This window comes from Pelophylax lessonae (genome assembly GCF_965119305.1).
Source record: "Pelophylax lessonae genome assembly, chromosome: 5".
Classification (NCBI taxonomy): Eukaryota; Metazoa; Chordata; class Amphibia; order Anura; family Ranidae; genus Pelophylax; species Pelophylax lessonae.
In genome coordinates, this window is record NC_138772.1 from 515,381,443 (window position 1) to 515,408,577 (window position 27,135).

A 27,135-nucleotide genomic window follows, 5' to 3' on the forward strand; every position below is an offset into this window, starting at 1 on the left:
GAGCGGAGGGATACAGGGAAGTTTGAAGTTCCCGCTGTAGAGCGCGGCAGCTCAGGTGTGGAGTGCGATGGGCGGGGCTAGTGTAACTCCCAGCAACACACAGACTGGGCACACACACAGCGGAGAGGACATGCAGCCAGGGAGATAGACATTGCTCATACACACAGCCAGGGATATAGACATTGCACATACACACAGCCAGGGATATAGACATTGCACATACACAGCTTATTTATCTACACACACTTGTTAGAATATAGCACAGACCCACAACCTGTCCCTATTGCCTACACACACCATATACAGGCAGAACACAAGCTGTACACACACTGTGCATAGACACACAGCCTCCATATAGTGATATCTGCCTCATACACACTGCTAGAAACTTCTTTACAGCTGCTGCAAACATTTGACAGGACTGGCACATATTCCCAGGCCAGTGTACAGCTGAAATACAGGCTCGCTGTATTCCATTTAGCTCCCACACTCACATTTGCTGCACGGTAGCACAACCTGTGTGTACAAACCCTGCTGTACATGCTGCGATCTGACATGTCCAGCACACTGTGAGTGTCTTAACTGATCTAGACAGGTGTGCAACTGCTGCATACAGTATGCTGTGACACAACGAGTGTACACACCGTGACGAAACTGCTGCATGGAAACACACACGGCTGTATACCAGCTTGTAGCATTGCTCTAGGCCTCTACAGCTCTATACCACACCACATCATAGTATAGATATAGACCTGCTACTGGTGATCGGGACCTGCTACTGGTGATCCGGACCTGCTTTACTGGTGATCCGGACCTGCTATACTGGTGATTGGGACCTGCTTTACTGGTGATCGGGACCCGCTTTACTGGTGATCGGGACCTGCTACACTGGTGATCCTGACCTGCTACACTGGTGATCCTGACCTGCTACACTGGTGATCCTGACCTGCTATACTGGTGATCCTGACCTGCTATACTGGTGATCCTGACCTGCTATACTGGTGATCGGGACCTGCTATACTGGTGATCGGGACCTGCTATACTGGTGATCGGGACCTGCTATACTGGTGATCGGGACCTGCTACACTGGTGATCGGGACCTGCTACACTGGTGATCGGGACCTGCTACACTGGTGATCCTGACCTGCTACACTGGTGATCCTGACCTGCTACACTGGTGATCCTGACCTGCTACACTGGTGATCCTGACCTGCTACACTGGTGATCCTGACCTGCTACACTGGTGATCCTGACCTGCTACACTGGTGATCCTGACCTGCTATACTGGTGATCCTGACCTGCTATACTGGTGATCCTGACCTGCTATACTGGTGATCGGGACCTGCTATACTGGTGATCGGGACCTGCTATACTGGTGATCGGGACCTGCTACACTGGTGATCCGGACCTGCTATACTGGTGATCCTGACCTGCTATACTGGTGATCCTGACCTGCTATACTGGTGATCCTGACCTGCTATACTGGTGATCCTGACCTGCTATACTGGTGATCGGGACCTGCTACACTGGTGATCGGGACCTGCTACACTGGTGATCGGGACCTGCTACTCTGGTGATCGGGACCTGCTACACTGGTGATCGGGACCTGCTACACTGGTGATCGGGACCTGCTACACTGGTGATCCTGACCTGCTACACTGGTGATCCTGACCTGCTACACTGGTGATCCTGACCTGCTACACTGGTGATCCGGACCTGCTATACTGGTGATCCGGACCTGGTGGTGTTACACAGTCACCCAATACACACCACAGGATGCAGGTATAACGCCGGGCACAGCTGGGTTCCGGTTGCACACACTCCGAGGTCATTGATACCAACATTTTTATTTGACTCTTGCATAGTGGGAGTAGCAGAGTTTGTAAGGTAGCCATATAAACTGGCACACAGCAGACTGGTCTGCTTTACATTCCACTTCTGATCATCTTTGGGAAATCATATCTGCCGGAGATCACCGGGTACAGCGCGGCATCATGCAGGCAACAGATTTGGGCAGCAGAGAGACGGGCAAGATCTGGCACAGGAAGCCCACACCGACCTCCAGTGATGGGTAAGGAAAAATACTTTTGATATACTGATTTTACTATTTTTTTAACTGGAATGTGAAAGAAGTTAAAGCTGACCTTTACATCAGGGGTCACCAAACTTACTAAGGCCGGACCCATTTTTTTTTGGGAGGCCAGACTATGGCCAGCAAGAGTAGAAAATGCCCCAGTGTCAGTGGGAGTAAACAATGCTCCGTCATTGGTGTCAGTGGGAGGAATAGTGCCCCATCATTGGTGTCAGTGGGGAGGAAGAGTGCTCCATCGTTGGTGTCAATGGGGGAAGAAGAGTGCTCCATCATTGGTGTCAATGGGGGAGGAAGAGTGCTCCATCATTGGTGTCAGTGTGGAGGAAGAGTGCTCCATCGTTGGTGTCAATGGGGGAGGAAGAGTGCTCCATCATTGGTGTCAATGGGGGAGGAAGAGTGCTCCATCATTGGTGTCAATGGGGGAGGAAGAGTGCTCCATCATTGGTGTCAATGGGGGAAGGAGAGTGCTCCATCGTTGGTGTCAATGGGGGAGGAAGAGTGCTCCATCGTTGGTGTCAATGGGGGAGGAAGAGTGCTCCATCGTTGGTGTCAATGGGGGAGGAAGAGTGCTCCATCGTTGGTGTCAATGGGGGAGGAAGAGTGCTCCATCGTTGGTGTCAATGGGGGAGGAAGAGTGCTCCATCGTTGGTGTCAATGGGGGAGGAAGAGTGCTCCATCGTTGGTGTCAATGGGGGAGGAAGAGTGCTCCATCGTTGGTGTCAATGGGGGAGGAAGAGTGCTCCATCGTTGGTGTCAATGGGGGAGGAAGAGTGCTCCATCATTGGTGTCAATGGGGGAGGAAGAGTGCTCCATCATTGGTGTCAATGGGGGAGGAAGAGTGCTCCATCATTGGTGTCAATGGGGGAGGAAGAGTGCTCCATCATTGGTGTCAATGGGGTAAGAAGAGTGCTCCATCGTTGGTGTCAATGGGGGAGGAAGAGCGCCCCATAGTTGGTGTCAGCAGGGAGGAAGAGCGCCCCATACTTGGTGCCAGCGGGGAGGAAGATCTGGCACCCCAGATGTTTTGAAACTACATTTCCCATGATGCTCTCTGAACTCTGCAGTGTAGTTGAGCATCATGGGGAATGTAGTTCCAAAACATCTGGGGTGCCAAGGTTCGCCATGACTGGTCTATGGGAATGTTTGACCATTCTTCCAGAAGCGCATTTGTTTGTGAGGTCAGGCAATGATGTTGGACGAGAAGGCCTTGCTCAGTCTCCACACTAATTCATCCCAAAGATGTTCTGTGAGGTTGAGGTCAGGACTCTGTGGCAGGCCAGTTAAGTTCCTCCACCCCAAACTCACACATCCATGTCTTTATGGACCTTGCTTTGTGCACTGGTGTGCAGTCATGTTGGAACTGGAAGGGGCCATCCCCAAACTGTTCTCACAAAGTTGGGAGCATGACATTTTCCAAAATATCTTGGTATGCTGACACCTAAAGCAGGGGTCTTCAAACTATGGCCCTCCAGTTGTTCAGGAACTACAATTCCCATCATGCCTAGTCCTGTCTGTGAATGTCAGTTTTACAATGCCTCATGGGATGTGTAGTTCTGCAACAGCTGGAGGGCCGTAGTTTGAGGATCCCTGACCTAAAGAGTTCCCTTCACTGGAACTAAGGGGACAAGCACAAGCCCTGAAAAACAACCCCACGCTATAATCCCCCCTCCACCAATGATTTGAACCAGTGCACGAAGCAAGGTCCATAAAGACATGGATGAGTGAGTTTGGAGTGGAAGAACTTGACTGGCCTGCACAGAGTCCTGACCTCAACCCGATACAACACCTTTGAGATGAATTAGAGCGGAGACTGTGAGCCAGACCTTCTGGTCCAACATCATTGCCTGACCTCACAAATGCACTTCTGGAAGAATGGTCAAACATTCCCATAGACACACTCCTAAACCTTGTGGACAGCCTTCCCAGAAGAGTTGAAGCTGTTATAGCTGCAAAGGGTGGGCCAACTCAATAATGGACCCTATGGACTAAGACTGGGATGCCATTACAGTTTATGTGCGTGTAAAAGCAGGTGTCCCAATACTTTTGGTAATATGGTGTATTTCCATACTGTAATATTTATATTGCATAAATTAAAAAAAAAATTTGCTATTTTTACAGCATAAAAAGCATTGTTGGTCCCTGCATTGCAGCGTGTATTCATATGATTTCTGCTATACTTTGAATTTACCCGTGTATCTGGGGTTTTTTTTCCTGTCCAGGATTATGGTGAATGTAATGCATGGAGCTGCAGCTTCTCACACCCAGACAAAGCGGTTTCTGCAAGTAGCATTTGATGAGTCTGGTGATTGCTTCCTTGCCGGGGATCACTTAGGAAACATCTATCTGTTCAACCTAAACACAAACAGGTGAGAGGCTCGCCGACCTTCCTGCTAATCTGTGAATTATTAAATAGCCTGTCTAGGCAACGAGTAAAGCCAATGATTGAGCGTTCAATGCCCTCTGTTAAGTGCTCAAATCACAAAGTTAAAGCCCAACTCCGGGCACACCAAAATAATTACCCTTGAAGTCAAGGCCCCCCCACACTGCAAGGGATGAATGCTCAACAAAGCGGAACATTACCCATAACAAGTTGATAAAAAAAATAATGTTCTGTCGAGACTAGAGTCACACCTCTGCACTCCTAGTGGCCTTGGTGTGCTAGAGTTCTCAAAGAGCAATTGCTGATTTTTATTCACTGGTTGGTTCTCCATGTAGCTCAACCAGTCACCGGTACAGCAACATTGGTGCGCTAATCTGCTGTTCTGTATGGGGAGGAATGATGTGTGAAAGATGAGTTCTGCTTGTAACTTCTGTGGTGTCTGATGTGCACATGCCGCAGTAACATCACTTGTTTTACCATTTGTATAAACAGCACATTACAACATAGTTAAATTGTCAGTGGGCAAATTTTTACACCAGTTGGTGGATTCTCCTACTAGAGAAAACGCAGTCCTGGATCTATTGATCACTAATGACCCGGACCTAATCTCGGAGGTAGGAGTCCAGGACAACCTGGGCTCTAGCGATCACAGGATGATCACATTTAGCGTAAATAACAATATAACAAGGCAAGTGGGGAACATAAGAACCCTTAACTTCAGAAGGGCAAACTTTCCCAAAAGTGCTCCATGATGGAAAGGGTAAACTGGGACCAAACCCTGGGATCACTGACCACGGAGGAAAAATGGGATTGCTTTAGGAACATATTAAACAAATGCATCTTGCAGTGCATTCCTATGGGAAATGAATTTAGAAGAGACAAAGCCAAACGTGGCTGGCTAAACCGTAGCGTTAAAAAACTTATTAAGGGAAAAAAATTGGCCTTCAAGAAATATAAATCAGAGGGCACAGTATCGGCCTTCCAGCAATACAAGGAGGCAAATAAGAAAAGTAAATACGAAATCAAAATGGCTAAAATCAACTTTGAGAGACAAATAGCGGAGGATAGTAAAAAGAACCCAAAGAAATTCTTTAAATATATCAACAGCAAAAAAACTAAGGCAGAGCATATTGCACACATAATTAACAATGATGGGAGGATGGTTACAGAGGACACTGAAAAGGCAACCGTGCTGAATGCTTTTTTCTCGTCAGTCTTTACACAGGAAAAGGAGGGGTACACTGACCATGGCTGTATGGTTAGTAGTAATACACAGGATTTGCCACTATGGCTAACAGAGGGTGAAATCAGGGAAAGGCTGGATAAAATTAACACAAACAAATCACCAGGCCCGGATGGCGTACATCCGAGAGTACTCAAGGAACTCAGTAAGATTATATCTAGACCACTGTTCCTGATCTTTGCTGACAGTATTAGGACAGGAGATGTACCAGGGGATTGGAGGAAAGCTAACGTGATTCTGATATTCAAAAAAGGGCAGAGGCATATCCCGGGAAATTATAGGCCTGTCAGTCTGACATAGATAGTATGTAAACTTCTGGAGGGGATGATAAGGGACTATATCGTAGAGTTTGCTAAAGACAACAGCATCATCAGTAGTAACCAGCACGGGTTTACAAATGAGCGTTCTTGTCAAACCAATCTATTAGCATTCTACGAGGAGGTGAGCTGTGAGCTAGATAGGGGGAGACCAGTGGATGTGGTGTACCTGGATTTCGCTAAGGCGTTTAATACAGTTCCCCACAAGCGCTTAATTTATAAAATAAGGTCTGCAGGCATCGACCGCAAGGTCTGGCCTTGGATACAGAACTGGCTAAAAGGGCGTGTCCAAAGGGTGGTAATAAATAGCGCATACTCAGACTGGTCTGAGGTGGTAAGTGGGGTTCCCCAAGGCTCAGTCCTGGGACCAACCTTGTTCAATTTATTCATAAACAGCATTGAGGTCGGGGTCAGTAGTTCTATATCAGTTTTTGCAGATGACACAAAATTGGACAGGGCAATAAGGCAACGACATGACAAATGAGGTTTAATGTGGAGAAGTGTAAGGTTTTGCACTTACACAGGTTCTGCAGTGTAAGGTTTTGCACTTTGTATCTGTGATTAAATAAGATATAACTTAATGTATAAATATTGTCACAATAAAGTGGCCATGCTAATAAATATTAACTGTTGATACACAAGTGGAAATTCATCAACAAATAGTGCAAAGTTCATAAAAGTGGTGATGCTTCTGTGCTGTGCAGATATCAGGTAACCAGGTGCCGGTGCTTTAATTCATAGGGTGACTTAGTGCATTGATGATAATGCTGGCCGCTCACCTCCTGGTTTGGCTCACAAGTTATAATAAGCCAAGCTCGTCTTTTGCACACACAGGTGCTGCTAGGTAATGGATAGGCTGCTTCCTCCTGTCCTCCCTCTGGATGACGGTGCCTCAGGTAGGATATGGTGGCCAGACTTGCCGTGTCAGTAACACAGTGAAGGGGATAAAGTTGTCACTTCCTCATAATCGTCTCTCCACCGTCACGAATGGGTACATGTATAAAATAAACACAGCGATCTAGTGCTCTCTGTAATATCTGATTTATTGGGGTAAAAAACAGCAAAACACTCACATGGGATGGCACTTAGCCAGTGCAAGCATAGACAGCAATAATGGGTGCTACAGCGTGTGCAGGCTCCTCCCCCGTACGCGTTACGTCAAATCCACCACTTGCTGCTGAGGATTTTTTATTGCTGTCTATGCTTGCACTGGCTGAGTGCCATCCCATGTGAGTGTTTTTGCTGTTTTTTTTTTTTCACAGAAGGATCACCCACTTTTATGAACTTTGCACTATTTGTTGATGAATTTCCACTTGTGTATCAACAGTTATTATTTATAAGCACGGCCACTTTATTGTGACAATATTTATATATTAATTTATATCTTATTTAATCATAGATACAGTTTCTTACCACCTGGATTAATTTAATTAATGATTTAAGAGCAAGTGCACTTTTATTGTGATATCCACTTTATTTATTTATTTTTGTGTAGCTATTTGATATTCACTTTGCTTTAGTGCCGGTTCACATTACCGCGACGCTACTTGCAGGGGCGACCTCCGAGATCGCGGTGCGAGCAGCGCGCCGCGACCTCGGAGCGGCCGCCACGGACTTCATAACATTGAAGTCTATGGCGGTCGCCTCCTGGTCGCCCCAAAGAAGCTCCGGACCCTTTTTCTAGGTCGTAGCGACTTGTGTCGCTCCTATTAGAACGGGTCCGCAGCTTCCCTATGGGAGGCGACCTGTGAGGCGACCAGGTCGCCTCACAGGTCGCCCTAGTGTGAACCGGCACTTATTATTATTATATCTTTTGTTGCTACATATCTTAGGGCTCTTTCACACGGTCCGCTCCGTAGGCGGATCCGTGTTGTTCAGCAGGGATCGATCCGCGATCCCCGCTGAGCCAGGCGGATGACAGCTCCGTCTCCGCTTGCAGAGCGGAGAGGGAGGTGTCTCAGCACCCGCTGCCCTCTATGGGGGATCGGATGAGAGCGGACCGCTTGTCCGCTCTCATCAGATCCGCTCCGCTCCGATTACTGAACGGATGGAAAAATAGGGTTTTCATCCGTCCAGATTTCACGCACAGGATCGGATGCGGATGGAGACACCTCCGCTGACACCCGCTGCCCCATAGAGCTGCATGGAGGATCCGATCAGATCCGCCTAAAAAACTGACAGGCGGATCTGATCGGACCGCCTGTGTGAAAGAGCCCAAATACGTTTTGAGTTAGTGATTTAGTTGGTATCAAACTTATTTTTCTGACTTTAAAAAAAAAGATAAAAAAATAATGTTCTTTAGCAAAGATCATACATTTCACATGAATAATAATGCTACCAATATTAATGTGCGCTGTAAATTGTCCCCAGCAATATTCCTGTTTTTTCTCGCTGAAGGCCAGAGCCCCTGAGCAGCAGTAAATCTTTAGGCTGTCAACAGATCAGTCTCTTAATTTTCAGCACAGTGCAGAAAAATAGAGAGCAATTGCGTATTTGTAGAGTAGGAGGAGACAGTGTATTACTGGATTAAAAAAAAACTATATAGACACTTATTTGTAATGTTTTATATAGCTATACCTGCAAAAGGGGGCCAGAAAATAGTGTTCTGGCAGGACTTAATTTTCAAAGTCTAGGGGATTGTGGAAGAGGCTGTAATATTTACCTTCTCTTTGCTGCAGCAGGGTACCTCGATCTGTGCGCCCGGTCCCCCATGGCCTCCTCTCCGATGGGCTTTTGGCCACAATTGCAGCCTCCATGTACAATGCAGGATTAGAAGCCTTGCATTGTACATGATGAGATCTAGTGACTGTCAACAGCCCATAGATTTGGGAAGAAGTGAACAGCGCTGGAAAGGTGATTCAGGTATGTATCCTCTTGTTCTACCTTTCTACTGCCTAGACTTAGCAAGCATTTAACCCTTTTATTGCCACTGATTTTATTTGCACTCACAGCTGCTATGTTTGAGGGTTTAACCACTTCTGGACTTGAAGGATTTGCCCCCTTAATGACCAGGCCATATTTTGCGATTCGGCACTGAGTTACTTTAACAGACAATTGCGCGGTCATGCGACGCTGTACCCAAATAAAATTGACGTCCTTTTTTTCCCACAAATAGAGCTTTCTTTTGGTGATATTTGATCACCTGTGATAATTTTTATTTTTTGCGCTATAAACAAAAAAAGAGTGACAATTTTGAAAAAAAACCCCAATATTTTTCACATTCTGCTATAAGACATTATCAAAAAAGAAATGTAAAAATCAAAATTTTTCATCATTTTAGGCCAATTTGTATTCTGCTACATATTTTTGGTAAAGACAATGGAAATAAGCATATTTTGATTGGTTTGCGCAAAAGTTGCCTGTGGATGTGGTGTATCTGGACTTTGCAAAGGCCTTTGACACCGTTCCCCACAAACGCTTACTGTACAAACTAAGGAAGGTAGGTATGGACCATAAGGTGAGTACCTGGATAGAGAACTGGCTCCAGGGGAGAGTCCAGAGGGTGGTGATTAATGGGGAGTACTCGGATTGGGCGGGTGTGGAAAGTGGGGTCCCCCAGGGTTCTGTCCTGGGACCAATCCTGTTTAATTTATTCATAAATGATCTAGAGGAGGGGATATCTAGTACAATCTCAGTATTTGCAGATGATACTAAATTAGGCATGCCAATATCTTCTATGCAGGATGTGGAAATCTTGCAAGCGGACCTGAACAAAATAACGGGGTGGGCAACTACATGGCAGATGAGATTTAATGTAGAAAAATGTAAAGTAATGCACTTGGGGGCCAGAAACCAGAAAGCAAGCTACTCACTAGGGGGGGGGGGGGAACCTCTGGGTGAGTCTAGGATGGAAAGGGACCTGGGGGTACTGGTAGACAACAGGCTTGGCAGTGGCATGCAATGCCAAGCCGCTGCAAGCAAAGCCAACAGAATACTGGGTTGTATAAAAAAGGGGATTCACTCCAGAAATAAAGAGATTATTCTTCCACTCTACAAAACTCTGGTCCGGCCACATCTGGAGTATGCTGTCCAGTTCTGGGCACCGGTCCTCAGGAAGGATGTGCTGGAACTGGAGAAAGTCCAGAGAAGGGCAACAAAAATAATTAGGGGAATGGAGGACATCAGCTATGAGGAAAGACCACAAGCACTGAACCTATTCTCTCTGGAGAAGAGACGATTGAGAGGGGATATGATATCAAAGTACAAATACTGTACTGGCGACCCTAGCATAAGGAACAAACTATTCAGAGTAAGGGAATACAATAAGACACGTGGCCACTCACTAAAACTTGAAGAAAGGCGGATTAACCTTAAAGTGCGTAAGGGGTTCTTCACTGTAAGAGCGGTAAGGATGTGGAATTCTCTTCCACAAGCAGTCGTATCAGCAGGGAGCATTGATAGTTTCAAAAAACTATTGGATGGACACCTTAAAGACCACAACATACAGGGGTATACAATGTACGGTTAAAAGTTGTAACTATGTAACTATATAAGTTATCGCATCTACAAACTAGAGGAAAGATTTATGTTATTTTTATTTTATTTTATTTTTTTTTACTAGTAATGGCGGCGATCAGCAATTTTCAGCAGGACTGCGACATTGCGGCGGACAGATCGGACCCCTGACTGACATTTTTGACACTTTTGGGGGGACCAGTGACATTACTACAGTAATCAGTGCTAAAAATATGCACTGTTACCTGTAATAATGACATTGGCAGGGAAGGGGTTAACCTAGGGGTGATCAAAGTGTTAAGTGTGAGCCTAGGGAAGTCTTTACTAACTGAATGGGGGATGGGCTTGTGAAATGACCATAGAGACCTGTGATCCTATATAGAAGGATCACAGGCGCTCTCTGATCATTTCAGAGAGAACGGTCGGCTGTGTTTACAACAGCTGCCCGTCCTTCACTCTCAGCAGGGAGCGATCGTGGGTGGCCGGCGGCAATTGTGGCTGTCGGCCCCCGTGCATCAGCATCCCCACTCGCTCCCCAACACCACGCGTGCGACTCACGTAGGGCTACGTTGGTTCGCGCAGTAGAGGGTGCCTGCCGCAGTAAACCTGCGGCGGGCGGTCTTAATGTGGTTAAAGTAAACTTCCGGTTTTATATATATATGTAATCCAGGTCTTCCCGGTAGTGCGCGCCACCGGCAGCTCGCGATTATAAGCAGCGGCAGCCGATCAGGGGGATCAGGGGATGCCGCAGATTCAATGTCCGCCGGCACCCACAGATCATCCTGCAGAGACACAGAACCGCAATCTGCCGATGTAAACAAGGCAGATTGCCATTATGACAGGAGGGAAGGCATGGATCCTGTGTGTCTGCAAAGCAGGGACTAGAATCCATTCCTTCCCCCAAGTAAAAGCACCTCCCCCACAGTAAGAAACACTGGCTAGGCACACCGTTAACCCCTTCCTAGCCGGTGTCATTAGTACAGTGCTTATTTTTAGCACTGATCACTGTATTAATGTCACTGGTCTCCAAAAAGTGCCAGGGGTTCAGTTACTAAAGCTTGAGCGTGCAAAATTAGTCACAATACTGCATGGAATCCAATCAACTTTTAACCTTAGCTCGTTTAATTAAGCTTTGGCAATAAAACCTGGAAACTGATTGGTTTCAATATACGCTTATTGGTATTTTTTTTTACCAAAAATATTTAGCAGAATACATATGGGCCTATTTTATGAAGAAATTAGATTTAAAAAAAACATTTTGTTGGATTTGTTTTATAGCAAAAAATAGAAAAAAATAGTTTTTTTTTTTGTTCATAGCGCAAAAAATAAAAACCGCAGAGGTGATCAAATACCACCAAATGAAAGTTCTAGTTGTAGTAAAAAAAGGAAGTACATTGTTTTTAGATACAGCGTCACATGACCATGCAATTGTCAGTTAAAGTGCTGTATCGCAATAAAATGGCCTGGCCATGAAGGGGCTAAAACCTGGAGGTGAAGTTTTTAAAACAAGACATCACTAACCTGTCTAGCTGCTTGTAATGTGAAGTAATTCATCCTCAAATATCACTCTAAAGTGGGGATTCTGTCAGTTTCTAACAGCTTACAAACATTTGCTGTGAGTTTATATTGGAGGACTGGTGGGCTGCCATGATTCTGCTGCAATGGAAAGTAATAGAAAAAAAGCTGAGATCTCAGTGCCTCTTGTGAAATTTGAAACTGAATTTCTCCACAATTTCTGAGGTGATTGTAGCCGTATTCATGCACTTGCGACAGAAACAGACAACCCATCAAGAAACATAAGGAAGATGAGTTCTGCACACCTGTGGGACATAATTTCTCACACCTGGGCCACATTATAGAAGACCTCAATGTCTTATGGGCCATACACACTATACGATTTTCTGAAGACTTTTTCCTTTAGACTTACCAAAACCATATAATATGAGGCCAAACCTAAACACTTTCAATTTGTATGCAATCTGGCAGGCCCTTGCACTACATAGAAAAGGTAAATCTGAAGGAAATCTAACCACAAAAGTTGGATAGTGTGTAACCAGCTTTAGGGGAATTTCAGACTTTCCAGGAAAGGAAAACTTTTGAACTAAGAATGATACTTCTATTTGACACTAAAGATAACGGCCTGAATTAAAGAGGAAGTAAACTCTTCAAAAATGTTTTTTTTCCCCCCCTGCAAAGTAAATGCATAATGTGCTAGTATGCATTTACACCCGCTCTGAAGCCTGCGTTGTCCCTGCTACCGGCCGCATCCATCTTCACCCGTCTTCCTTCCAGGTCTGCGGACTCCGGCTGTATTACTGGCCGGGGACACATGACGTCACTCCCGTGCAGGCGCGCGGGAGCCGCCAGTTACGGCACAGGGCTCTAAAGGAACGCACGGGCGACCGTTTTTTCAGAGCGCATGCACCGATGACGTCATCGGCTGCATCCACTGTAAATATCTCCTAAATGGTGCAAGTTTAGGAGATATTTACAATACCTATAGGTAAGCCTTAACCGCTTGCCGACCAGCCGCCGCAGATGTAAGGGGGCAGGCCTGCTCTCCCGGGCAAAGTCCCGTACATGTACAGCGCTCGCCTGGGAGGAGCTAGGGGCAATGGTGCGCCGCCGGAGGCACGCTCCCGCTCTTCAGCAGGGAAGCTAGTGCGTGCGGCAGACGGCTCCGATGGCCGCCGGCCACTCGCGATCTCCTGCCGCTGACAGAGAAGGACGGACGGCTGATGTAAACAAAGCCGTTCGTCCTTCTCCCTGAAGTGATTACATATGTCATGTGATCCTGCTATATAGGATCACATGTCGCTGGGATGACTTCACAAGCCACGCCCACCCACAGTTAGAATCACGCCCCTAGGGTCACATTTAACCCCTTGATCACCAGTACTGTTAACCCCTTTCCTGCCAGTGTCATTTTTACAGTAACAGTTCATATTGTTAGCACTGATTACTGTAGTAATGTCACTGGTACCCCCAAAAGTGTCAAAAATGTTAGTTAGGAGTCCAATCTGTCCGCCGCTGTGTCGCAGTCCCGCAAAAAATCGCAGATCGCTGCCATTACTAGTAAAAAAAAAAAAAACAATAAAAATGACAAATCTTTCCCGTAGTTAATAAATGCAATAACTTTTGCGCAAACCAATCAAAATACGCTTATTGCGATTTTTTTCATTTTTTTATTTTAACCAAAAATATGTAGCAGAAAACAAATTAGCCTTAAAATGTTAAAAAATGTTGATTTTTACATTTTTTTTTTTTTTGAGAATTTCATATAAAAGATGGTGAAAAATATTGTTACTTTTTCAAAATTGACGCTCTTTTTTTTGTTTCTAGCGCAAAAAATAAAAAAATCGCACAGGTGATCAAATACCACCAAAAGAAAGCTCTATTTATGGGAAAAAAGGACTTACATTTTGTTTGGGTACAGCGTCGCACGACCGGGCAATTGTTCCATTAAAAGTCACGCAGTGCCGAATCGCAAAAAAGGGCCTGGTCATTAAGCAGCAAAATCCTCCGGTCTGAAAGTGGTTAATATAGGCTTACCTATAGGTAAAAGTCATTAAAGTTGGTTTACAACCACTTTAAAGCCTGGTACGCATTTTTTTTGGGTTGCACATGAAAAAAAAGAAACTTTCAGCTCAGGTCAGAGTTGCTGTACTAATGATCCGATATTAGTCCAGCGATCTCCCCTTCTGAGCTGTTGTGTTCTGACAGGGGGACAGCTCCCCGCCAGAACATTCTGATCAATGCTCTCTGCCATTGGCTGAGGGCGCTGATCAGGAGTCGGTCGGCTGCTGGTTTTCTAGCATGCACATTCGACAGATACCGGGTGTTCAGGTAGATTCTGTTGGACAGACTGACATACACACGGGCCGAATGTCGGAAGACATTGGCTGGTTCCAAAAAAATGGCCGACATTCGGCCCGTGTGTGTCGGTCTGTCTGACCGAAGCTAGCCAAATGGCTGGCTCGTGTGTACCCAGCTTTAGATGTGGGGTTTCTTACTCATTAGGCCCTGTTCACAACTGAGCGATTCTCTGCTTGAAGCTTGTAGCTCTAAAACGCTCAACAAGCCAAATCCCATTAATTTTAATGCCCGCCGTTCACATTTGAGCGTTCTGTCGCCTAAAGCAAAACGCTTGTCTCTCAAAACAGTACATGAGCTTCTTTTTGGCAGATTACAAGCGTTTATGGCCCCATAGACTTCAATAGAAAGCCTGAAAACCTGTGACATGAGTGTTTTAAAAGCATTTTGTTGTACGTTTTCTGCTCAAACAGGAGCTCTCCCACCCCAACCCCAAACAGGAGCTCTCCCACCCCCTCCAGTGCTTTCTGTTGGCTAATCATAAATGCCTGAAGCTGTAAAACACTTGTAATAAGCTTCTAAAAGCTCTAAAAAAACCCTCAAATAAAAATGCCTAAGAGTCGCTACGCTCAGGTGTGAATGCAGCCTTATCCAATAGTTTTGTGACCCCCCCCCCTCTGTGACTGTCATTCCCCCCCCCAGTCTATAAAGGCCCGTACACACTTGACGGAAAACTGACGAAATATCCTCCGATTTTTCTCTCTCTTGCTCAGCATTCATAACCGTTTTTAGTTGACAGTGCATAATGTTCACAAAATTTCTCGTCCGATTTTTTATTTTTTTTGGGGACTTTTGTTCCCAGACTACCGGGTCGTCAGCAACTTCAGATCATGCGCGGTCTTTCGTATCCAATTTTTCACGGACGTACTGCATACACATTAAACGAAAATTGGTCGTCTAGGGATGGACGATAAAAATTTTGGTGTTTGTCCCTCCGTTTTTTTTCGTTGAAAAATGTCGGCATCGGCTGCTGAAAGTTGTGTACACACTAGCTGAAAATCGTACGATTTTACCTCGGATGGGAATTTTCGGCAGATTTTCTACTAGTGTGTACCCCACTTAACCCTCCCTCTGTCTTATCTCATTAACTATGCACATTTTTTTACCATTGCCATGTACATTTGTTTGTGTGTTTTTCCTGTCTCGGTCCACTATGTCTATAACTACAGAGATGAATGAGGGCTTGTTTGAGTGCCGGTTCACACTAGTGCGATGCCAGACATCGCATGTGATTCGCACCGCATTGCTGCGCAGATCACATGCAATGTCTGTGCGATGCAATTTCAGCCATACAAACCGTATGGCTAAAATCGCATTGCATTCACACCAAAAATTGCTCAGGACCTTTTTGTTTGGTTTGCTCTAAAAATCGGATTGCATGGGTGTTGACACGTATGTAATCCAATTCCTGCACCATTTTGCAGTTTGCACTGCGATCCGCGAAAGTGCTGGTTCACACTGGTGCGATGGGGGGAAACACTGAGATTCAGTGCCAGTTCCTGCATAGCACTAAAAGAGCACACTGGTTCACACTGAGATCTACGAATTGCTGGGGGTGTCAATGTAAAGTTATAGACACCCCCAGATATTCGCAGATCTCAGTGTGAACCAGTGTGTGTTTTTGGTGCGATGCAGGAACTGGCACTGAATCGCAGGGTTTCCCCCATCGCACCAGTGTGAACCAGCACTTAAAGGGCTTTTTCTGCTCATTCATAATGTGTGCATAGTCTGGGCACAGGTTCTCTTTAATGTCTCTAAGGTAGCAAGGTGGCCAGGATGCAGAGGAGTTTCAAAATGAGATTGCCTAGTTATATACCCCTTCACATTACAATGCTTGCCTTGCCCTGCTGCTGTCTGTTAATATAACCGTACATAGTTCATGGAATCGCTTTGCATCTTTACGGTCATGCTGCATATTTTTTTCCTGTAAGGATGAGTCTCAACTTTCTATCATTTCTCCCTTCTAGGTTTGATCTGGTCCAGAAAACGATGCAGGCTTGCACAGCGTTGGCCTTTACCCTGCACAGGAAATCGGAGTTTCTCGTGGCTCTTGCAGATTATTCTGTGAAGTGTTTTGATAAAGGTAATCATGGATCTTTCTCTGACTCGGTTTACAGATGGTGTCAGTGAAATACATTGTTTTGCTTACAGACCTTACCTGCATAGAGACTTTTACCCTCGGAGCTGGAGCACAATTATAGTCACTCTTATTTTTATTATTTTAGGTGTAGTTTGATTGTTAGCTTTCATATTTAATGCCTTTTCACAGTTGTTTCTTTTTCTATTATATTGCATTATGATTTGAATGATTTACTATACTTTACTAGCCTAAAAATCACAATGGGCTCGTTCACACTAGTTTTGCTCTCTGAAGAGCATTTTGTGTTCGGATAGGATTCAGAGAGCATTTGACAGGTGGTGAGGAGGCATCCTTGTACCCCATAAAAACAACCATTAAAAAGTCTCTATGAAGCACTTGGAACAAGGCTGTATGGGCCATGGGTGTGCAGACACCGCTAATAAACACCAGTCTTGGAAAGGCAATAGTCACTGAAACAAGAAGAGTTTATTTGAACTGATGATAGTATAAAATAAAACATAGCATTAAAAATCCATGAGCGATTCAATAGTTAAAATTTGTATGCTGTGAAATGAGCCGGCACCTGGTCCACCAATAGCCAGATGTGAACAACCAGGGGCTGTGCAGACTACTTGCCCATATGTGGAGATGTGATGGATGGGTCCTCAGCCGTGGACGAATCACAAGGCTTGGTTACCCGGGCACACACGGAGCATGTAGAATGGCTGGGCTGCCACTCGTGGCACCAATGTTGAGGTAAAGATGGAGGGACCTGCAGTGTTCAATCCGTGGAGAGGCTTAGAGCGAGGGAGGCGGCCAGCGATGACGTCACAGAGCCGCGCCGGAATGGAGAGCCGGGTGAAAACCTCTGGGGATGATGGAACTGTGCTGAGTGGTGAAGGTCCTGTCACTATGACTACACGTTTCGCGCGCCTGCGCCTTATCCAGTCAACATCCATGCCGCGACTGGTGGCTGTGGTAGCAGCCCGGCCATTCTACACTTTCTTTGTGTGTGCCCGGGTAACCACATGTTCAGTGATTCGGCCACGGCTGAGGACACATCCATCACATCTCTACATACGGGCAGGTAGGCTGCACAGCCCCTGGTTGTTCACATCTGGCAATTGGTGGACCTGGTGCCGGCTCATTTCACAGCATACAAATTTTAACTATTGAATCGCTCATGGATTTTTTATGCTATGTTTTATTTTATGCTATCATCCATTCAAAAAAACTGTTCTTGTTTCAGTGACTTTTGCCCTTCCAAGGCTGGTGTTTATTAGAGGTGTCTGCACACCCATGGCACATACAGCCTTGTTCTAAGCGCTTCATACAGACTTTTTGGTGGTTGTTTTTATGGTTTACCTCCCTCCCTCCCAGGTGTTGTCTCCAGCTGCTAAGACCAGTAGAGCTGTCATTATTAACTCCCCCTAGTAATTTTCCAATGAGCGCCTGATCTCTATATGGTATTTTAGTCTTTTACCCCGCACTAGCACGCTGCATTGCTTAACCATGGGGGTTTTATCGCTCCCCAACCTCTAGTGTACTGTAAATGAGCCCTAACAAATATGCTGCCACTATATAAATATGATGTTTTAATAGATAGCAAAGAACTGGTAAGCTGGATGCGCGGACACGAGTCCACAGTCACATCTATCTCTGTACATGGTTCTGGTCGTTATGCGGTCACCACATCCAGTGACACCGCTCAGCTCTGGGACCTGGACACCTTCCAGAGGAAGAGAAAGCTCAATGTTCGCCAGTCTGTCGGAATTCAGAAGGTAAGGATTATTTTTAGGAGTATAAAAAAAGAAAAAAATGATTTCAACTGAAATATACTCTGTTTGCACTATTTATTAGGTAAGATGTATTTTTGAGGATTCATTTCAATATTGAACAATTAGTGCTCTATCAATCCGAAATGTTATTAAATCTGTTAGGAAAGTAAAAGTGAGGTTTTGACTTTCTTCAGAGAATATCTGTGTGTGCAGAATTATTATGCAACTAAATGAAAAAGGAAAATTTTCAAATCTCATTTGTTTTCTGGTAAAGTGAGAATATTAAGCAACTCAAAATTTACAAATAATAACATTTCTGACATTTCAGTGACTAATTTAGCCACCTTTTTTTTTTAATAAGGGCCTGTTCACACTGTAGTGATGCCAGGCATTGCATGTGATTTGCACCGCATTGCTGTGCAGATCACGTGCAACGTCTCTGCGATGCAAATTCAGCTAAGCATATTGTATGGCTGTATTCGCATCGCATTCGGGCCAAAGTCGTACAGGACCCCTTTTTTTTTTTTTTTTTTTCCCACACCAGAATCAAATCGTATGGGTGTTTACACCCATGCAAATCCGATTTATGTCCGAATTCACAGTTCGCACTGCAATCTGCGAACCAATCTGGGGGTGTTATTAACTTTGTATTGACACTCGCAGAGGGCAAACCACCAGCGATTAAGGTGCGCACCGGATTTGCAGGGTTTCCCGCATCGCACCAGTGTGAACCGGCGCTTAGTGATAAACCTTCCATTCGTGGAGTCTGTCTGTTTCTTATCTGTTGATGATCAACTTTTTTTGTGCAGCAGCAACCACAGCCTCCCAGACACTTTTTAGAGAGTGTAACGGAACAGGGCACCCCTGACCGGGTACCTCCATTGACAGATGCTCCTAGTGCTTCCCGAGGGGCTCCAAGCACTCCACCAGACACCGTAACCACTTCAGACCCCACGAACCGCCGCAGCTTGGTTAGGGTCTCACCGTTTCCTATCCACCCTGGACCTCCGACAAGGCTCCAGATTCCTGTGGGTGAATCTCTCTTTCCCCAGAGAGTGCAGTAGAACAAGCTCTTATACAAGCTCTTACAAGAGCTTAGTGATTATCCAAGGGAGTATGGAAGACCATAGCAATCCCTTGCAGCAAATTCCCCCCAATAAGAGACAGAACTCTAGATTGAGGGTGAAGGAACTCTAGAACAACTTTATTGAACAAGACTTATATACAGTTTTCACCCACAAGGTTACCACCCAGATGGACCTTGTTGAAGACTGAACATAATATTCACCATCCAATAGGAACAGAGTTTTACCCTCTCATACAGTGTACAAAATATACAATGTGGCACAATCCCCCCTCCCCCTTAGAATCCAATCCACATATATTTATACATCCCATAATACGTTTCTCTTAAGGCAGACAGACAGAACAATGGGAGGTCATTAACACTTAACAATGTAAAATCCACATTCCCTCCCAATACACAACAAAAGGAATACCTGTCTGACATTGAAAGACATGTAATATACCCAGCATTTAGGAAGAACAGATTTCATTGCAAATGGGAATAAATCTTTATATTCCTATATGGAGATATTGCTGGCAAATATGAAGCAATCCAAACCATTACTTATCTGTCTTTAAATTCCAGTGACGGTGAATACTGTCACATATCTTCCCCCCAAAGGTAGACGAACCAGGTACCAGACCTCCAACTGGTCTGTGCCTGAGTTCGTCGGGTTTATAAGTCCCAAAGAGTCCATCCATGAGGGAAGCTTCCTTGACAAAGTTCCACATAGTTTGTAAGTTTGTCTTGGCAAGGCGCATGGAGCTCTCATAACCGATCAGTCTGTGAAAGTCTGGTTTGGGCAGGCCAGACTGGGCTTCTTGGGCACCCTGTGTCCCTAAAAGACACAGGGTGATTTAGACATAAGAGGAGCCTAGTAGGCTGAGAGAAGAACTTTCCAACCTCTCTAAGGTAGGCTGTGTTCCACAGGCCCTCCCAATGTCTGCACCCACCCAGTACCCCAAACAAATTGTCGGGAAAACAGTGTTACTCTCCCAGCCAACCTCTGCCTCTCTCGCAGAATATACCCGCTGCTGGTGATAAGCGTGGACTGGCCCTTCTCCTGGGAGTCCTTTCAGCCGCTGAAGAGAAGACAGGGTGGTGGGGCTAACTTCGTCAGGCTGTTGGGGATCTGGGCTGACTGTCCAGCATCCCTGGGGTGTACAAATGAAGACTGTAGCTTTTGCGGGTGCTGGGCAGAGGTCGGTAACACTCTGCCCTGTCGCCAGCTCTTCTGCTGGGTTGGGGTTGGCGAATAGTACCCTCAGAACCTGGTTGGGTGTCTGCTGTAGAGAGGAGAGATCGCTTACCTCCTCCTCCTGGTATTCCTGCGGGGCAGGTTGGGGATCTGGACCGTCCGTCCAGCATCCCTGTAGGTCTGGTGCAGAGACCGCGGTCCCATCTGTACCATTGGGGTCAGGTCTGTTGTCTCCCTGTGGTTGGGGAGAAGGATTAGTTGTCTCCTCTCCCTGCAAGGTACACTGCTGCTTGGAAGGAAGAACGACACCTTCGGCTCCCTGTAACTCCTGCTGTAGCTGGGGACCTGGGCCGGCTGCCCAACCTCCCTTTAGGGCCGGTAGAGAGACCTCGGTCCCATCTCCACTTGCCATCGGTGGGTCTTCACAGTACCACCAGTCTGTATTGTCTCTCCAACTCAAGGGTTGTGGGTCTGGATCTGCCACGCAGGACTCGGGCTCTGCTTGCAGGGTAGATTGGGGTGGAATGGAGCAGAGCAGGCGTTGGTAGTCCTGCTCCAGTTCCCACTCCATTCTGACCAGATGAATCAGGTCTGACCCCACGTCATCCGCTTTGGGGCGACCCAGTAGGGCTTCCCTGGTGTCCTGGATTTCCCAGTGCCGAACCTCTGCTGGACATCCAAAGTCCCTCTCCTCAAAGGCCTCCCACAGCAAGCTCGGGCCACTATAGTCCTCACCTTCCGGCATATTGTAATCAGCCATCCAGTGCCGGGTGGCATACCACTTTAGTGCCCGGTAAGCTTCATCCAGCCACAACTCCTTCCAAATCAGGTTCCACAGCTCCGTCACCCACTCATCCAGGGGTTGCTCTCCTAGGAAAGGTAACCGCAGGGCAACGTATACCTGGAACCGCTGTTCTTCGCTGGGAAGGTTCTCTCTCCGCCTCCACTGCACATCCTCTAAGGTCTCATACCACATTTCCTTTCGAGTGACATCTCTCCAGTCCAGTATGGCTTCCTCTGATACAGACCCATCCTGTTGGACCAAGTGTTGCTGCAACCTCCAGAGAAACTCCTCCTCATATGGGGACGCTGCACGGGTGTTAGCTCGCTCCATAACGTTACCGGTGTCTCCGAGCTGCTTCTCCTCACACTAGGATGCCATCCCACCGCTTGCCACCAATGTAACGGAATAGGGCACCCCTGACCGGGTACCTCCGTTGACAGATGCTCCTAGTGCTTCCCGAGGGGCTCCAAGCACTCCACCAGACACCGTAACCACTTCAGACCCCACGAACCGCCGCAGCTTGGTTAGGGTCTCACCATTTCCTATCCACCCTGGACCTCCGACAAGGCTCCAGGTTCCTGTGGGTGAACCTCTCTTTCCCCAGAGAGTGCAGTAGAACAAGCTCTTATACAAGCTCTTACAAGAGCTTAGTGATTATCCAAGGGAGTATGGAAGACCATAGCAATCCCTTGCAGAAGATTCCCCCAATAAGAGACAGAACTCTAGATTGAGGGTGAAGGAACTCTAGAACAACTTTATTGAATAATACTTATATACAGTTTTCACCCACAAGGTTACCACCCAGATGGACCTTGTTGAAGACTGAACATAATATTCACCATCCAATAGGAACAGAGTTTTACACTCTCATACAGTGTACAAAATATACAACGTGGCACAATCCACCCTCCCCCTTAGCATCCAATCCACATATCTTTATACATCCCATAATACGTTTCTCTTAAGGCAGACAGACAGAACAATGGGAGGTCATTAACACTTAACAATGCAAAAGGGCAATCCACATTCCCTCCCAATACACAACAAAAGGAATACCTGTCTGACATTGAAAGACATGTAATATACCCAGCATTTAGGAAGAACAGATTTCATGGCAAATGGGAATAAATCTTTATATTCCTATATGGAGATATTGCTGGCAAATATGAAGCAATCCAAACCATTACTTATCTGTCTTTAAATTCCAGTGACGGTGAGTACTGTTTTCCTTTACCGTAAATTTCCCATTTAAGAAGGGACCACAAGTTCTCAATAGGGTTTAGGTCAGGTGAGAAAGGGGGCCATGTCATTATTGGCCTTTACTGGCTAGTTACCCAGTGGAGTGCTTTGATGCATGAGATGGAGCATTGTCCTGCATTAAAGGAGTTGTAAAGTCAGAAGGTTTTTAATCTTAATGCATTCTTTGCATTAGGATAAAAAAAACCTGTGTGTAACAGCCTCCCCAGCACCCCCTAATACTTACCTGAGCCCCATCTCTCCGCGATGTCCACGAGTCCCTCGGCCGTCTGGGACTCCCCCTTCTGATTGGCTGGGACATAGCCACGGCGCCATTGGCTCTTGTGGCTTTTATTCAAAGTCAGTTAGCCAATCGGGAGAGAGAGGATCCAGTCAGCTTTGTGTAAAATCAACTGTATAACATTATTATTATATAGGATTTATATAGCGCCGACAGTTTACGCAGTGCTTTACAACTTGAGGGTAGACAGTACAAATACAATACACTTTAGTACTCGTAAGAGCTTACAGTCTAAGAGGGAGGGTCAAGAGATACAAGAGGTAATAACTGTAAGGGATGGGTTGATGGAGAAAATATACGTACAGTTTTAGGTGGACATAACATGTTTGTTGTTAAAAAAAAAAAAAAGGAGACTTAACAATCACTTTAATATCATGGTCTTCTTGAAAGATGCAGATTTTCGCATGTCCGCTCTGATGATTCAGGAACAAATGTCCAGCATTGTGAATGATTCACACTCTTAATTCCTTAAAATTTGGGGACCATGGATTTCTTATGAGTTCCCCTCATTACAGACGGCTTGTGCGGGCCTCCTCTAACTGTCCCCGGCGGCGTCCGAACTCACCCCTTCTCTCCTGCCAGCTACTGATCATTAGTGGGGACCGAGAGCTGTCCTTGTTATCTCAGTCTCTGAGCTAGGAGCAGCGCTCTCAGTGCAGAAACATTGGCCACCAAGTGACATGTATGTGCAGCGTGTGGGTGAAAGTCTACCCTTTTGCCAACGCACATATGTGTTGCATGGGCAGCAACAGGTTAAAGAAACTTTGCCCTGAAAATAAAATGAAGACTGCCATCTTGATGATTGCCTACTAAAAATGTTACTTTTCCTGGCTTTAGTGCCCGGTAAGCTTCATCCAGCCACAACTCCTTCCAAATCAGGTTCCACAGCTCCGTCACCCACTCATCCAGGGGTTGCTCTCCTAGGAAAGGTAACCGCAGGGCAACGTATACCTGGAACCGCTGTTCTTCGCTGGGAAGGTTCTCTCTCCGCCTCCACTGCACATCCTCTAAGGTCTCATACCACATTTCCTTTCGAGTGACATCTCTCCAGTCCAGTATGGCTTCCTCTGATACAGACCCATCCTGTTGGACCAAGTGTTGCTGCAACCTCCAGAGAAACTCCTCCTCATATGGGGACGCTGCACGGGTGTTAGCTCGCTCCATAACGTTACCGGTGTCTCCGAGCTGCTTCTCCTCACACTAGGATGCCATCCCACCGCTTGCCACCAATGTAACGGAATAGGGCACCCCTGACCGGGTACCTCCGTTGACAGATGCTCCTAGTGCTTCCCGAGGGGCTCCAAGCACTCCACCAGACACCGTAACCACTTCAGACCCCACGAACCGCCGCAGCTTGGTTAGGGTCTCACCATTTCCTATCCACCCTGGACCTCCGACAAGGCTCCAGGTTCCTGTGGGTGAACCTCTCTTTCCCCAGAGAGTGCAGTAGAACAAGCTCTTATACAAGCTCTTACAAGAGCTTAGTGATTATCCAAGGGAGTATGGAAGACCATAGCAATTCCTTTGCAGAAGATTCCCCCAATAAGAGACAGAACTCTAGATTGAGGGTGAAGGAACTCTAGAACAACTTTATTGAATAATACTTATATACAGTTTTCACCCACAAGGTTACCACCCAGATGGACCTTGTTGAAGACTGAACATAATATTCACCATCCAATAGGAACAGAGTTTTACACTCTCATACAGTGTACAAAATATACAACGTGGCACAATCCACCCTCCCCCTTAGCATCCAATCCACATATCTTTATACATCCCATAATACGTTTCTCTTAAGGCAGACAGACAGAACAATGGGAGGTCATTAACACTTAACAATGCAAAAGGGCAATCCACATTCCCTCCCAATACACAACAAAAGGAATACCTGTCTGACATTGAAAGACATGTAATATACCCAGCATTTAGGAAGAACAGATTTCATGGCAAATGGGAATAAATCTTTATATTCCTATATGGAGATATTGCTGGCAAATATGAAGCAATCCAAACCATTACTTATCTGTCTTTAAATTCCAGTGACGGTGAGTACTGTTTTCCTTTACCGTAAATTTCCCATTTAAGAAGGGACCACAAGTTCTCAATAGGGTTTAGGTCAGGTGAGAAAGGGGGCCATGTCATTATTGGCCTTTACTGGCTAGTTACCCAGTGGAGTGCTTTGATGCATGAGATGGAGCATTGTCCTGCATTAAAGGAGTTGTAAAGTCAGAAGGTTTTTAATCTTAATGCATTCTTTGCATTAGGATAAAAAAAACCTGTGTGTAACAGCCTCCCCAGCACCCCCTAATACTTACCTGAGCCCCATCTCTCCGCGATGTCCACGAGTCCCTCGGCCGTCTGGGACTCCCCCTTCTGATTGGCTGGGACATAGCCACGGCGCCATTGGCTCTTGTGGCTTTTATTCAAAGTCAGTTAGCCAATCGGGAGAGAGAGGATCCAGTCAGCTTTGTGTAAAATCAACTGTATAACATTATTATTATATAGGATTTATATAGCGCCGACAGTTTACGCAGTGCTTTACAACTTGAGGGTAGACAGTACAAATACAATACACTTTAGTACTCGTAAGAGCTTACAGTCTAAGAGGGAGGGTCAAGAGATACAAGAGGTAATAACTGTAAGGGATGGGTTGATGGAGAAAATATACGTACAGTTTTAGGTGGACATAACATGTTTGTTGTTAAAAAAAAAAAAAAGGAGACTTAACAATCACTTTAATATCATGGTCTTCTTGAAAGATGCAGATTTTCGCATGTCCGCTCTGATGATTCAGGAACAAATGTCCAGCATTGTGAATGATTCACACTCTTAATTCCTTAAAATTTGGGGACCATGGATTTCTTATGAGTTCCCCTCATTACAGACGGCTTGTGCGGGCCTCCTCTAACTGTCCCCGGCGGCGTCCGAACTCACCCCTTCTCTCCTGCCAGCTACTGATCATTAGTGGGGACCGAGAGCTGTCCTTGTTATCTCAGTCTCTGAGCTAGGAGCAGCGCTCTCAGTGCAGAAACATTGGCCACCAAGTGACATGTATGTGCAGCGTGTGGGTGAAAGTCTACCCTTTTGCCAACGCACATATGTGTTGCATGGGCAGCAACAGGTTAAAGAAACTTTGCCCTGAAAATAAAATGAAGACTGCCATCTTGATGATTGCCTACTAAAAATGTTACTTTTCCTGGCTGCTGAACCCCCAGTTTAAATGCTCTGGGTTTTTCATCCCAAACAGCCATGCAGATGGCCTCAGAAAGTACTGAAGCCAAAGAGTCGACCTAACAGCCAAACAATGACATTTACAGAAGAAGGTCAGTGTCACGATTCGACCACGCCCACGGCGACTAGCTAACCGAGACGTGGTAAAACCGTGACTGGGGAGTATAAGGGGATAACGAAATAAAGAAAATTCCTACTAAGTAATTAGATTGGCTGCAATACTTTCACAGCCTGCACTGCCTTAGGTCACCACTAGAGGGAGACTCCACTCCAATCCAGGTGGCCGACCACACACAGGCAGATACAAATCTTACATACAATCTGGTGCACTCTAAGGGTTGGGGAGCAGTCTAGCAATTATCACACACTACTAGGATTCCTCCAGCTATCCTACAAGCCAGAACCCCTGTGTTAATCACTCTGTCCCCACACCCACACACCACAAATGATAGCCTGCCACCACCCAACAGTTTGTCCGCAAACTGGTCTGCTGGGACACCACACACACACAGATCTCCGTCTGGTGTACAATCTGCATGCAATCTGCCAACACACAGTGCAATTGCATACAGATTGGCATGTAGCGTAGCTCAAGCAATTTAGGCACTAAAATGCAAATTATCTCTCTAGAGGTATGAGTCCTAGCTTAGTACACAGAAGTCGCTTATTAATTTTATAATTTAATATCCCGATAGTGGGCAGTGCATAAAAAATATATACAGAATAAAAGCAGTTACAAAAATACACAAAAGATAAAAAGACACACAATTGGCAATTTGCTATGAAAATAAAAGGGAATAAAACAGAAATAAACTTTACCTAAGCTTATCTCTTTGGCAGAAGCATACCGGAAATCGTGCAGGAACTCCTCAGTTCAGAACTGGCTTCAAGGAAGAACAATGTGCAAATCTCAGATTCCCAATTTATTGGAATATCGATGTGGGCTGGACTTTAGCCCTTAACGAATCAGCCACAAGGGGTTGCCCCCGGCTCAGCCGACCTGAAGTTCTGTGTTCTGAACTGACCAGAGTTGAATTGGCCCAGAATGGCGCTGACCGCTGGGCCAGGGATAGGAGTTCTGACACCAGCGCATCGGTC

The 27,135-nt window shown here is 45.9% G+C and overlaps 1 protein-coding gene across 1 annotated transcript in view; it reads left to right on the top strand.

The window, feature by feature from the left end:
- The first annotated feature begins 1,861 nt into the window (after window positions 1-1,861).
- The window catches only part of TBC1D31 (TBC1 domain family member 31), a 93,881-nt gene continuing 68,607 nt past the window's right edge, over window positions 1,862-27,135 (top strand). The window contains exons 1-4 of the mRNA XM_082259631.1: window positions 1,862-2,071; window positions 4,312-4,458; window positions 16,328-16,443; window positions 18,043-18,221. Of these exons, the coding sequence (XP_082115757.1) occupies window positions 1,995-2,071; window positions 4,312-4,458; window positions 16,328-16,443; window positions 18,043-18,221 (519 nt within the window). The 5' untranslated portion in view covers window positions 1,862-1,994. The remainder of the gene's footprint in view (window positions 2,072-4,311; window positions 4,459-16,327; window positions 16,444-18,042; window positions 18,222-27,135) is intronic.